This window comes from Drosophila bipectinata, chromosome 2L, assembly GCF_030179905.1.
Source record: "Drosophila bipectinata strain 14024-0381.07 chromosome 2L, DbipHiC1v2, whole genome shotgun sequence".
Classification (NCBI taxonomy): domain Eukaryota; kingdom Metazoa; phylum Arthropoda; class Insecta; order Diptera; family Drosophilidae; genus Drosophila; species Drosophila bipectinata.
In genome coordinates this window covers 20359710-20373249 of record NC_091736.1, presented here as the reverse complement: position 1 = coordinate 20373249, position 13540 = coordinate 20359710, and the positions used below count along the sequence as shown (strand labels likewise).

General features: G+C 39.3%; 4 protein-coding genes and 1 non-coding gene across 7 annotated transcripts; 3 read left to right on the top strand and 2 right to left on the bottom strand.

Annotated features, from left to right (window-relative positions):
• Positions 1–1418: 1418 nt before the first annotated feature.
• Positions 1419–2935, bottom strand: LOC138925510 (thiamine transporter 2). The gene is made up of 2 exons (XM_070277108.1): positions 2068–2935; positions 1419–1973 (listed from the first exon to the last, which is right to left on the bottom strand). Exons 1-2 carry the CDS (start codon positions 2809–2811, stop codon positions 1434–1436), a joined length of 1284 nt encoding a protein of 427 aa, XP_070133209.1. The 5' UTR covers positions 2812–2935; the 3' UTR covers positions 1419–1433.
• Positions 2936–2996: 61 nt separating this feature from the next.
• LOC108127364 (ATPase family gene 2 protein homolog A) lies at positions 2997–6706 on the bottom strand. 3 transcript variants are annotated; one of them, XM_070277106.1, is made up of 5 exons: positions 6600–6706; positions 6012–6539; positions 5469–5960; positions 3926–5414; positions 2997–3117 (listed from the first exon to the last, which is right to left on the bottom strand). In XM_070277106.1, the coding sequence occupies exons 2-5, from the start codon at positions 6415–6417 to the stop codon at positions 3012–3014; spliced, it is 2493 nt and encodes an 830-aa protein (XP_070133207.1). In that variant the 5' UTR covers positions 6418–6539; positions 6600–6706; the 3' UTR covers positions 2997–3011. The 3 variants fall into 3 exon arrangements, with proteins under 3 accessions (XP_070133207.1, XP_043069735.2, XP_070133208.1); XM_043213800.2 differs by having other exon boundaries at positions 6012–6470; positions 6531–6686; XM_070277107.1 differs by lacking the exon at positions 2997–3117 and having other exon boundaries at positions 3217–5414; positions 6600–6705.
• A 190-nt stretch (positions 6707–6896) lies between these two features.
• Positions 6897–8635, top strand: spict (magnesium transporter spict). The gene is made up of 2 exons (XM_017244190.3): positions 6897–7271; positions 7520–8635. The coding sequence occupies exons 1-2, from the start codon at positions 6980–6982 to the stop codon at positions 8374–8376; spliced, it is 1149 nt and encodes a 382-aa protein (XP_017099679.2). The 5' UTR covers positions 6897–6979; the 3' UTR covers positions 8377–8635.
• Positions 8636–8737: 102 nt separating this feature from the next.
• On the top strand, positions 8738–10162 carry Grl58a (Gustatory receptor-like 58a). Its single transcript, XM_017244140.3, has one exon. It carries the CDS (start codon positions 8980–8982, stop codon positions 10141–10143), a length of 1164 nt encoding a protein of 387 aa, XP_017099629.2. The 5' UTR covers positions 8738–8979; the 3' UTR covers positions 10144–10162.
• A 3301-nt stretch (positions 10163–13463) lies between these two features.
• Positions 13464–13535, top strand: TRNAD-GUC (transfer RNA aspartic acid (anticodon GUC)). Its single transcript has one exon. It is a non-coding gene; the product is annotated as a tRNA-Asp (tRNA).
• The last annotated feature ends 5 nt before the right edge of the window (positions 13536–13540 follow it).

The following is a 13540-nucleotide window of genomic DNA, read 5'->3' as shown; positions in this document are numbered from 1 at the left end:
CTATTTCCAGATGACTTGGATAAAAAGAGTTAAAAAACGAAAAAATGGAAATTGACAAACTTGAGTCTGGCCACAAGATGCCAGTGCCCATAATAAACGGGGGGGAACTACGACGGTAATTTTTAGGATGAGACCACAACAGACAAGACATTGGTTAGGGAGCGCTTTCGGTTGCCCTTCCTCTCGAGATACAGCATTCTTTTCCGTATGGAATGTATATTGAGACTCCAATGAACTCTGGGTATGGCTAGGAATACTTCCAGCGATGCAACCCGCGATTCCAGTCAAATATAGAGTAATCAAAGTTATAAACCAAATGGGCAGCTATGCCCGATAGAAAAATCACCGGCTTGTATCTGACCAAATCCGTGGTGAGGAACATAATTACCTATTGGGTTAGGATTGAGTTGGTTCCAAATGGAAACACCTCCTGATAGACCTGTTCAATAGTCCAACTCCGAGAATCCCAGGCAAAAATTCTGTCATACGGTTCTGAGGGGCGAAATTCGGGAGAAAACTTTCACTGGAACATGTAGTCTAAGAATTACTTTTCAGCAAAGAATGTCAAACACTGTCGCTTCAGTTGAGTTTCTGTATTCGTTTTGTCAGTTTTTCTCGCCCAAAAACGATGATCTTGATTAGAGCCATAAGAGCAATAAGATTTCTTATTCAGGGCTTTTAATCTTGAGTTGGCGCATCTTCAAACTAAATTTAAAATAAACTTAGGCTTTCCACCAAAGACGAAGGAAAATAAGTTCATCGGTTATTTTTCACAATTTTGGAGGCTTACTCCTTTCCTCATCTTACTTCTTAAGTTTATATTAAGAAAATGATCTATTGTGTGCACCCTGGGCTTATTTACGAATAAACCACTAGGTTTTTTATTTCAGAGAAGCACCCGAAAAATATATTTTTTGGGTAGCCTATTCTACAAATATTCTTTACTTCATCTTCATCTTAGTAAATAATTCTTTACAAACTTCATCTTCATATTTTAATTGCAAATATAATTAACTTAGTTATATCAAATTTAACAAATTCTCGCTCTATACTACAACCTGTACTATATAAGATTCTCCTATTAGGTAGCAAATTATTTCCGATTTATAGAATGGTATATTGGCACCAGTTTCATAGAAATTATGACTTAAATTAAGTCAGTATTGTTCTAATCGAAGAAATTATCAGTTGCTGATTTACAATATCATGTTATCTTTTTAGGTAGTACGGAGTTTGGGTTTCATTTTAATCAGAACATTTGGGATCCCGCTCAGAAAATATGTTACATTTTACAATATTATCCAAAAGAAGAAATAGAAACTAAAAGTAACTCTAAAGCTATATTACAAAAGTTAAGTTAAACATAGGACATGGATTTTCTAAAAAACAATCTATTCTAATTGGAATTAAGCTCAACATTTCAATGAAAATATTTATGTAGCCGCTGTGGTTTTTATTGGTTTTTGGCACAACTTCATCATTATTATCCCAACCACGTAGATCCCAGCCAACACTAAAAAGTAGCTGCCGTAGACCACATATTGGTCTCGCGGCTCCAGACCGAATCCCACTGGTTCCACTACCACCACGGTGAGAATCGTTTGCAGCAACAAGCCTACTAAAGTGTTGATTCCGAAAATCAGTCCAAAGCTGTCGTCAACCAGATTCTCGGCCACCACAGCTCCGGCCACGGTGATGATGAAGAAGAACAAGGCACAAAAAAGGACATAGTTGACGTACGCCACCCATATAACTTGGGTTTTGGCGGCAAAGATGAGCAGGCCACCCAAAGTGGCGGCACAAATGGAAATGCCCAGCATGTAGGATCGTCGGTGATTGTTGGACTTTAGGAAGCCGGCCAATATGGCTCCAATGGCTCCGAGCAAAGTAGCCAGGGCTTCGACACCTCCATTGTACACACTTTGATGATCTGGAGCAACTTCTTTCCACAGAAACTGAATGTAGGAAATTACCTGTAAATTACAATTATTAATATAATATTTCTTTGAAAATAGCTTACGAAATAAGAAGTATTTAAGAAAATTAAAAGACAAATATGAGTAGCACCTGTATTTGTCCACAGGTGGCCATAGACCACCACAAGCTCCAGACTAGCACTATAGGATTGGTGTAGGACGAGACAAGGTGGAAGCCCAACAGACGTCCCGCATTGGCCAATGAGAATTTCGGCTGCTCCACTTCTCCACCGGGTTCTAGACCCTTATCTTCAGTTGCATAAAAGTAAAGACTCCTGGGAACGCTTGGGAGGAGTAGAGATACTCCCAAAGAGATGGCCTGAGTCGCGAGAGAAATATAGTGCAGCTCCCGGAAATCCATGCTGTCGGTGGAGACCAGAACCTGGGCCAACAACCCGCCTAAGAACTTCCCAGTCAAGATGGCCGCTCTGGTGTGCCCGGTAGCGATCTGATACCGCTTCTTGTCCACCTTGGCATAGATGTACGTGTAGTACGCCACCTCGGCCGCGGTAAATGTCCCAAAGAAGACCTGCGCCACCTGCAGCATTCTCAAGGTCCGCGACCAGATGAGGAGGGAGAACAGAACGATGCCCGCCAGTGCAGAAAGCACGATCACAGGCTTGTACCGCACCAAATCCGTAATGAGGAACACGATCACCAGCTGGGCCAGCACCGCGTAGGTGCCAAATGGGTAAACATCCTGATAGACCTGTTCGCTGGTCAAGTTGCGAAAATCCCCAGAAAGGTATTCTGTGACGTACGGCTCCGAGGGCCGGAGTTCCCGTAGAAAGCCGAACGTGCACAACAGCAGCGAGATCTTGAGCCAGTTATCCATGACGCCGGGACTGTTATGAGTTGTAGTGGACACGAATCGTACTTCGCAGCGCTCCGGCAACAGGTGTTGCGTCCGCTGAAAGGTGTCGTAACACGCGGCGAACGCCAACCGGCAACTGATCGCCCTGATCGAGAGCCACTTGGAGCAGAGGTCTCTTTTTCAGCTTTTTCGCTCTTTTTCACAGTGTGTGGCAAAAGCAATCATTCACAACAATTGCGAAAAGCTCTTATCACATGCGCTGATATAAAGTTTCCACATTTATTTCTCATCCCAGATTTCGAAAAAATATTAAAAGATATAAAATTCCTTAAAATAATAAAATAAATTAAAAGTAGTTTATAATTTACCAGAACGGCAAGAGTTTATTATTTTTGAAAAATAAATGTATTTTTTTGTCAACATAAATATTTTATTTTTGTCAACACTGTTTGACCTTAGTGGACCGTGAAAAAAACAATTTTCTTAAAATTGAATTCTATATCGGCTCTCAGATTTGAGACCTTTGAGAGTAATTTTTCGAGTAAAAAAAATTAATTAAAATATTTAACAGCCTCCACTTATGAATGTATAGTTTTGTGCCTCGCTTGTTGATTTGCCAGACAATAAAAGTTATCAGAGGCAACCCCTTTATAAATAAAGACCCCACTGAAAAGTTGAGAAATTTCAGTTGCCCCATATTAATATAAGGCCAATTAACTGACGCATCACATTTTTGAGAACACATTGTTCTGGCACATGATAAATAAACGAATTCCAATTCGAAATTTGATGTCGTGATTATTTTCGAGAGCAGTTAAATTTTGACGAAAATTCCCAAAGCTGTTGCCCGATTACTGGCACGGGGTTTCTTATCATTGTAGCCTAATCTCTGGACACTAAATTATAGCCTGGGATGTTCTAACCAACTGCGCAGTCTATATATCTTAATATTGCCACACTTTACTTGATTATGAATCAAAAGAAACGTGATTTTTACAATTTTTCAAGTCGTTTTTGCTTGAAAGTGCATGAGTAACAAAATCTATCAAATAATTACAAAATTATTTTTAAAAATGACTTTTTTTTAAGTAAAAGATTACTTCTTTGGAAAATGTTGATATAAATAACCATTTACCTTTTCAGATAAGCTTCATAGAGTTTCAAAAGTTCTGGACTGGTCCTCGGTTGCACCGACTTTAGGGCATGCTCAAAGTCTGCCCATTGAACCTGCTCCGCATCAAAGCTCTGCTCCAGAGCCCTCAACGCTGCCTCATGGCACACGGCCTGAATCTCCGCCCCAGAATATCCGTCCGTTAGTTCCACCAACTTCTCCACATCCACACCATTGGCTAAAGGCATTGCTCGCAGTTTGATCTTTAGAATTTCCCGGCGCGCTTCGGACTTTGGCAGTCCGACGTAGAGAATGCGATCGATTCTTCCTGGACGGAGTAGAGCCTTGTCAATCATATCTGGTCGGTTGGTGGCCGCCACAATGGTTACGTTCTGAAGGGCCTCAACGCCATCCATTTCAGTTAGCAGCTGCGTGAGAACGCGTTCCTTCACCGAGGCCGAGCCTGAATCACCGTCCGCTCTCTCACCGCCTATAGCGTCAATTTCATCAAAGAAAACTATTGCTGGTGCAACCTGACGAGCTTTCCGAAACACTTCACGCACCGCCCTCTCGGATTCACCCACCCACATCGAAAAGAGCTCCGGCCCTTTGATTGACAGGAAGTTTAGTTTACTCTCGGTGGCCAGAGCTTTGGCTATCATGGTTTTCGAGCAGCCAGGGGGCCCGAACATAAGGATTCCTCTGGGTGGCTTGATGCCCAATCGCTGGAACTTGTCTGCGTGGAGCAACGGCCACTCAATGGCCTGCTGCATAGCCAAACGGAGCTCGGACTGACCACCAATATCCGACCACTGAACATTGGGACACTCAATGAGCACCTCTCGCATGGCCGAGGGTTTGATGCGTGTTAAAGCTGCCTTAAGGTGCTGGAGCTGGAGGGGATTTGGGTGGGCATTAAGCATTCCAGCGTAAACCACATTCGCCAAATCCGCTCCCACGTAACCGTGAGTTATGGACGCCATATGCTGCAGATCGTCTTCACTCAATGTGTTTTCCACTGAAAGCGTAAGACACTTGATGATTTCCTTTCTTGCTGTGGGACTAGGGGCACCTAACTCCAGTTCGCTGTCCAATCGACCAGCTCTTCGGATGCTCGGATGCAGTGCTTCAATCTGTGAGCTTGTTGCCAACACAAAGGTCTTACTTCCCTTTAGATTCCGAGGACTATTTAGCTGATCCAAAAGGGAGAGAAAGGAAAGCGAGACGCGCTTGACCAAATCGGTGGCTTCTTGCTTGGGACACAGGTTATGAATATCCTCAATCAGCACGAGAGTTGGATGGGGATAGTGATTATAGGCCAATTCAAAAATTTCACCCAGCCTTTTTTCCGTTTCGCCGAGAAATTTGCTATATACTTCGCAGCTATTGATGGGTATCAGCTGGATCTGTCCGTGGCTGCGTTCTTCGGCCACCGAGGTCATGGCCTCCAAGATCATGGACTTTCCGCAACCGGTAGCCCCGTAGAGCAGCATTCCACGAGAAACCTTAAGGCCTAAACAAGAGGTTTTTGGTATTTTTAAAAGAATTTTACTAAACAATAACTTACCTGCCGGTAATTTCCTAAAACCCAATGCATACTCCATGCTTTCCTCAACCAGCTGTAACTGTCTATCTAAGCCACCTATTTGGGACTTCGTGATGCGACCACTGCTCGTCTGCTTCTCCTGCGGATGCTCTTCAACTCCTGATACCAGTTGAAGTTTCGTGGCATTAGTGACCTGTACAAATGTGAGACGGTTGGACTCCAGGCTAAGATTCGCCAAAGTTTCCTCTACAGAACTTTGCCAATTCTCAAAAGCCAAAGTCAGCGATTTGTTGAAGAAGTTTGTACTAATTCGATTTCCCACGCAAAAGATACGATTCACAATGTCCTGTTTTACTAGGTGTGTGGCATCCTGGAGCTGATCTGCTCGCAAGGGCGAATCTTGGCTATTAATGTGACGAAGGGAAATGCTGGAAGCTGCTATGAGTCTACTCGTGTCCAGGGCGAATATCTTCAAGAGTTTTCCTCGTAGTGAGGTCCAATGGAACTTAAATTCTAGAAGTTTCAAGTGATTACTGGGTTAAATACAATAACAATGAATCTTACCCGCATCGTTTACAAACATCGTGGTTAGGAATTGCTCCGAAACAGGCCATACGATCCTTACCAATGGGGACTCTTCCGTAGCTAAAGCCTGAATAACGACGTGCTGACCGATATGTAACTTTGCCAGATGCATAGCTCCCTCGGAGATGAAGATTAACATGTTAGTGTACTTAAGAGGGAGATCCTTTAGCGACTCCACTTCGAAGTTTCTCTGCTGGAGGCTAGTGGTATAGATCACCCCATTTCGCACAAATTCGGCCGTAGAATTTGGGTCAATCTTGTCCTGACTAAGTTTAGGGCATACTTCCTCATGATTGTCCCTCGCCTTGGAGGGAATGTGAACTCCGCAAACTTCGCAGTGAAACCAACTGGCCTGATTTTTCTTACTATTTGATTTGGGCGGCATTTCTTTCACCGGTTGCACGTTTTGTTTTTATGTTGTCCCGCGGTGCTGCTAACCTTTTTCAAATAAATAGCTTCATTCGAAATATTGCTGAGGGAATCGTTAATGGAAATTACCTATATAAACTGAAATTGTACATGATTAATTGACTTATTGCCTGTAGTTTATTAATGTATTAATTGTACCCAACAAATTTTTAAATATGTTCAATATATGTTATGTCCAATTTCTTCGGAAGGTTGAGGTAGTAATCTATTATTTAAAAAATAGATATTCTTGCGTTGACTTAAAAAAAAAAAACAAGAAAATAGTACCAAAATGTAAAAATAAATGAAAAAATATACATAGTTGCAAAAAATGTAACAAAATATTTAAATACAAAACCAAAACTGTTCTTATCGATATCTAGGTAATATCGATTCATGTTTCATGAAAAAAATACATATCATTTTTTTCAAGTAGTATCGATATATTGCTACATGCCACAACCCTAGTACTATTGTGACTCACGCGAAACGGGCTGCAAAAAGCAGGAGATAAACAGACGAAGCCGAAAGAATTAGACATGAATAGTGAAGCCTCATCACTGCAGATGCCCTTGGCATCCTCTCCGCAGGCGGTGGGAGAAGCCGGCCAAATTCCCGCAGCTACGCCCGCTGCCATCGCAGCCGCCATCTCCAACACGGACTTCTACATTGGTATTGGGCTGGCGATCTCCTCCTGCTTCTTCATAGGATCCAGCTTCATCATCAAGAAGAAGGCTCTTATACGACTAAGCAGATATGGGGAAGTTCGGGCATCGGCCGGTGGCTTTGGATACCTACGGGAGTGGATCTGGTGGGCTGGGCTTCTCACAAGTAAGTTGAAAACTTAAAGAGTAAACTTTACTTTTTATATTTTGCAGATTATGTTGTTGATTTGGTTCATGGAACTTAAATATTTAAAACTAAAAACTAAATTCTTTGTGAGAACAGTTTATTTTCCAACGACACAGACAATTTATTTTAAACGACACAGTTTATTTTCCTTCTTAACAGACAAACATATTTTCTTATCGCACTAACCAAGTTGACTCATCGTTCATGATTTTTTTTTGTTTTTTCAGTGGGATTGGGAGAGGCAGCCAATTTCGCGGCGTATGCTTTCGCTCCGGCTTCCTTGGTGACCCCTTTGGGTGCTCTGAGTGTGATCATCTCCGCCGTGATGTCCTCCAGATTCCTTAACGAGAAGTTGAACCTGCTGGGCAAGATTGGATGTTTTCTGTGCATATTGGGATCTACGATCATAGTGATTCACTCGCCCAAGGAAAAGGAGGTCGAGGATCTGCAGTTGCTTTTCGACATGCTGCAGGATCCAGTCTTCATTCTGTACGTGATCTGTATAGTTGGTTCAACAGTGTTCGTTGCCTTCTTCATCGCTCCTCGCCACGGCCACACAAATGTGGCGGTATACATATTTATGTGCTCAGGAATCGGATCCCTAACGGTGATGTCCTGCAAGGCCCTGGGGCTGGCAATCCGGCAGACGCTTAACAATGGAGGCAACGTTTTCTTGACCTGGATGCCCTGGTTCCTTATCCTTGTAACTGTTACATTCATAGCCATACAAATGAACTATCTCAACAAGGCTCTGGACATATTCAACACAAGCATAGTGACCCCTGTTTACTATGTGATGTTCACCACATTGGTAATTGTCGCATCCGCCATTCTTTTCAAGGAGTTCACCCACATGAAGTTTGAAGACATCCTCGGAGACGTGTGTGGCTTTCTTATCGTTATTACCGCTGTCTTCCTACTCAATGCCTTCAAAGATATAGATATATCGCTAAGCGATGTGCGTGGTCTTATGCGTCCGAAAATGCAACGGGTGTCGCAGTTCGACGAGGAGGTGCTTGTAACGAACAACACCAAGGAGCGACGCATCTCCTACGGTTCCGGAGACATGTTCAGGAAAGCCTGACACAAACAGCGCTATCAGGTGTAGTTGCATCCCTTGCAGTGGGCGGCATAAAGGCGCCCTAGGCGAAGCATCGGTCCAAATATCTGTGCATATCACATTCAAATATCATCCCATACATCTTATTTGCCATTTATTGTTCCTTCCATCTTGTTATCCATACATTCGCTAGTATAAGACGGTAATTTTAGGATCGACCATATATATATATATAAACGACTTATTTTAAAAGTGTTTTAAATGCAAGTTTTTCTTAAACTTAGATTTTTATTTTCGGGCAAGTCTCCGACCCTATTAAACATGTATTCTTGGTCATCATCACCAGCCTAGTGTAGCTATCCGCATCCGTCTTTTTGTATGAACGGGTGGAGTACATTTTTACACGTAGATTCCTTTAATCCGAATACTTTGAAATGAAAGAAAATTTACATCTAGAGATAATTTTGGGACATCAGCGTAAATACAAAGCGCAAAGATGAAAACTGTTAATATATGTATATCGGCAGTACTATGTACGTTTAATTAGAGACATTCTCTTTAATAGAACAGCCATAAAAAAATATTATAGCCCAATTACCACAGCGCCATAGCACCAAGAACATTGGAATGTTGAACTCAGATCCGAACTTTCAGTTTACCATGGTTAACCACGCTATAAGTTACTCAAACCTACTTATTATACAGTTGGAAATCCTGCTATGGCGCTTCTATCGAGTATTCTTTCATTACCTCGGCTTGATGCGAACCCAATTCGATCCTTCACGAAACACTGTGAAATTGACCTACTATAGTGTCACCATTGCCAATATGGTGGGTCTCTTTTGGGCGTTTATACTGATTAGAAGGTGGCCTATAAACGGAATACAGTTGGGATTTATTGTATTTTTGCTGGTGCAACCCCGTTCGGTATTTGAAAAACGGATCAGGCTAACTAACGATTTTCTTAGGATTTCTTCGCATTTATATCTGCGTTACAAACGAACTTTCCAACTTAACACTGCCCTACCTTTGAGTTTAATGCTTAAATTCTCCTTGCTTGCTCAAATGGCGAGTCAGCAACCCATTCTTTTTATTGTCGCGGGTCAGTTTATGCCGCATAATATTGTGCCGCACATCATTAACATAACTTGTATGCTCGTGAGCTCTGCCATTGTATTAATATTTAAATACATCGAATTTGTGAATGAAGAAATTACGGCTATTGGAAAAAGACTACCGCTAGCGGTCCTGCGCATGGAACACCGGGCGGTAAGACGGATGAAGCGGCGATTGGCCTACATGCAAGCCCTGAATATAGTGTGTTCACAAATCATCAAAATGATTTTCGAATGCCTGGGTACCCAGTTGCTTTTCTTGACGTACTTTAATATAAACTTTCTAGCAACGATGAAAATTGAGGGGCCTACATCTTTCGCTCTAAATGTTGCCTGCGGAATGGCTGTCCATTCTTTTCTAATTTCTCTCGGGAGGCTAGCAACGATGTACTCCTCATCGCATATCGTGGATTTCCAAGTGACGCCCATATATGACGAATTTCGGTCCAATCATAATTGGGTGCAGAAAACATTCTCTACTTGGAGGACCGAGGACTGGTCAGATCATATTACCCAGGACTCAATGCATCATTTGCTAAAACCACAGCTGCTGATTCTTGGCTTGTTCGCTCCCAATGAACGATTCCTCTTTTATACCATCTTCACATATGGCACAATTGCCTATTTGAAATTGATGTGGGAACTGGCGGCCCTAAATGCCGGAAAGAACAAATAGCACTAAGAAGGTTCGCTTAAAATACCTAATAAAATTACAACATATGTTTTTACTATGTGATTCAATAAAAGTATTTTGTTATGTTGCATACCTTTTCATTTTTTCCATACTTTTTCTTTTTTAAGTGCGACATTTTTGAAAAAATATGGATCTTCAATTAATTTAAACAAAATAGATAAAAATTGTACACAAGAAACTGACATTTTTAAATTTTTAGTAAAAGCTTTATAACTTCAACAATTTTTATAACTTTGTAATAAAATTGTTCTTTTTTTTATTCAGGATTAATGAGACAATATTGGTGTGTGTCAAAAATGATACCATTTTCTGTAATTTGTACCGAAAAAATGGCGTCAAAGTCGGAAAAACACGACAAAAATTCTAAAATGTCAGTTTCTTATGTACAAATTGTATCCTTTTTGTGTTAAACAATTTAAAATCTATTTTTTTTTTAAAGCTACAACATGTAACTATAGAAAAACGTCGATAATTGTAATCATTTTTTTTCTAAATAAATCAAGATTTTAAGGATGTTAGAAATTGTTCCAACACGATTTTGTACTATATTCGACCTAATTAGCAATTCCTGCTAGGTCTCTTCAAAAGTTCCAAAACACTATTGATATTATATAAAAAAAACATATTGACAAGGTAAAATGCTGGCGATAAACCTTCATGCCATTTTTAAAATATCTGGTATCAATTTTTGTGACGAAAAAATATGATATAGGGTATACAAAATTACACAATACAGAATATCTTACTCTTCAAATGTCTGTATTTTATTAGGTTAGTTTATGACTATGTCCGGGCTATAAAGAATTTATGTTCTTGATCTGGATCACCTCCTGGTGATATGAGCATGTCGGTCTGTCTCAGTTTAAAAGCTATCGACTTGAAACTTTGCACACACCCTTCTTTCTTTAGTACATATCCTATAGGTTCCATGAATGCTATTTTTGACCAAATAATACGACATACAAACTTTCATAAGGATCTGCCGACTATATGTAGCTGCCATTGTAACTGAACAATCACAAATGACGAAACTTTTGCTTAGTTAGCTTAGAAAGTTAGCTTTCCTTCCTTGTTTTTGTATCTTTCCTTTGCTTTTTCTGTTGTTAGAAAAAACATCCATGATCCATCGATGTTTTAAAATTATTGAAATGCACAGGAAAAGGGTATATGTTCTATTACTGCAAAAAAATAACGTCATGAGGCTTCGTGAAACATTTAATTTTATGCAAAATTGATCCTAAACGGATATACTTTTAGAAAACGTTTTAACAAAAATGATCAAATTAATCATATGTTCAAATCATATATTCAGATCAAAGGGTACAAAAATTTGTCTAATTTTTTGGCTATATATAGTGTCTTTACGCGCATAATAAAGGTTCGTCACTCGTGGACTGCCGTCCACAGTGATCATCGCTAATCTATGCGTAATCTATTTGTAATTCAATCAGAAAGTACAATTTTTGTTTAAGAATATTCGACTGATAAGAAATTCCATTCATAAAAATATAGGTAACAAATTTTAAAAAAATAACAACAATTACATAATCCATATTATAATTTTATGATAATATATGTAAATATTATTATAGTATAAACAAATATTATCGCAATTACTTATCATTCATATTTGATAAGTTTTTAAGCAACTCGTGCTGAATCAGCAAATTGACAATCTTAAATAGGGTATTATATTTTTATTATTATTATTATTTTTAGGGGATTTTTGTATCCTAATACTCTAGCCATATATCAATTTGAAAAAGGAGTAAAACCAAAACGTTAGGTTTTGATAGACGTTTTAGTGAATATTTTAACTATTTTCCAATAGATTCAAACCAGTTAATTTTTTGATTCAAAAACATACCATTTATGAATCACAGTTTAAATTACCTTCAATCTTCACAAAAAAGTTTAAAATATAAATATGACTTTTGGAAAAATTGTATGTAATTTATAGAAATTTGTTTAGCCAGCTAGTGATTGATAATGATTCATAGTTCTTGAAGATGTAAGATCGTGAAGGTAAAACTTTTTAGGATCTGGCAAGTATTAGCAGAGTTATGCATATTTTTCCCTTACAAAATTAAAGATATCGAAGAACTTAGGATTTTTTATAGGCGTAATGTAATAAAGTGTAATGTTATTAAATTGATCAAATAAAAAAAAATCTCTTGACGAGGTAAAATAACGGTGACGAACCCACAAGCCACGCTCAAAATATTGGATATCCTTTTTGTGACGAAAGAAATTAACATAGCTTTTTAAAACTATTAAAAAATGTTCGTACGCTGTACGTGTGTGTGTTTTTTAGTTTTTCTTGCACGTGCCGAATAAGAATACTGTTTAATATGTAGCTTTATATAACTATAAACGATATATCAAAAGTTTCGTCATCTCTATCTCCAAAAGTAAAATTATTCAAAACGTTAGGGCCAATTTAAACAGAAAATTGTGTAGTTTTTTTCTCTTACTATTTATATTTTTTGTCTTAAAAAAGAGAAGATGTATAAAGTATGTTTTCTTAACACTGGCTTCACTGGTTCTTAATTTATACCAAAGATTATAAAGTACATAGATGGGACATCTCATACAAAGGAAAATTTTCTATGGCGGGTTCCAGCAGTGGAACCCGCTGGAACGAGGGTTTCATTGCGCGACAAGTTATGTTTGAGAAATTTTTCGCGCGACAACGAATGAGGAATAGCCGAGTGGTAGAGTGCTTGGCTGGTGTGCAAAGTAAAACAAGTTCGAACCAGGCTTGGGAAGTCTATTTTTTTAAATTTTAAATCTATTTATATTATATTTTTATTCTTTTAATGTGTTTTCCTAAATTTATAATCCAATAAAAAAAAATACAAAATTGTAAAATCGCCTTAACATCGTCTCAGTTCGTAGTTGAACCCGCTGTAAAAATGTCTATAAGGTCGGGTTCTACGGCATTTTGGCAGGCCGCGTCATGGAACCCGCTCTCAAATGTTTTCATTTTTTCCGTCGTGGAACCCGCTGTAATAATTTTACTTATACCGCTTTTAATTTTTACGTTTATTTTATTATTTTTAATAGAAACGTGAAATTGAAATTGAAATTTGGAAGCCAAAACATTTTTACTCCGTCGTGCGAGCAGTCACACATCCACACATAGGTTCACATTTTTGTTGACGGATACATGTAAAGAGTTCTAAAAATAGAATCGTATGCATGTGCGTTCCCCCCTCACCCACAAGCTCGACGAAAAAAGTTGATAATCTTTGATGGAACGTTGATACTGAAGTAGCGACTTTGGCCGACCCTCATCAACATCCTCGATAGTATAGTGGTTAGTATCCCCGCCTGTCACGCGGGAGACCGGGGTTCAATTCCCCGTCGGGGAGATGTT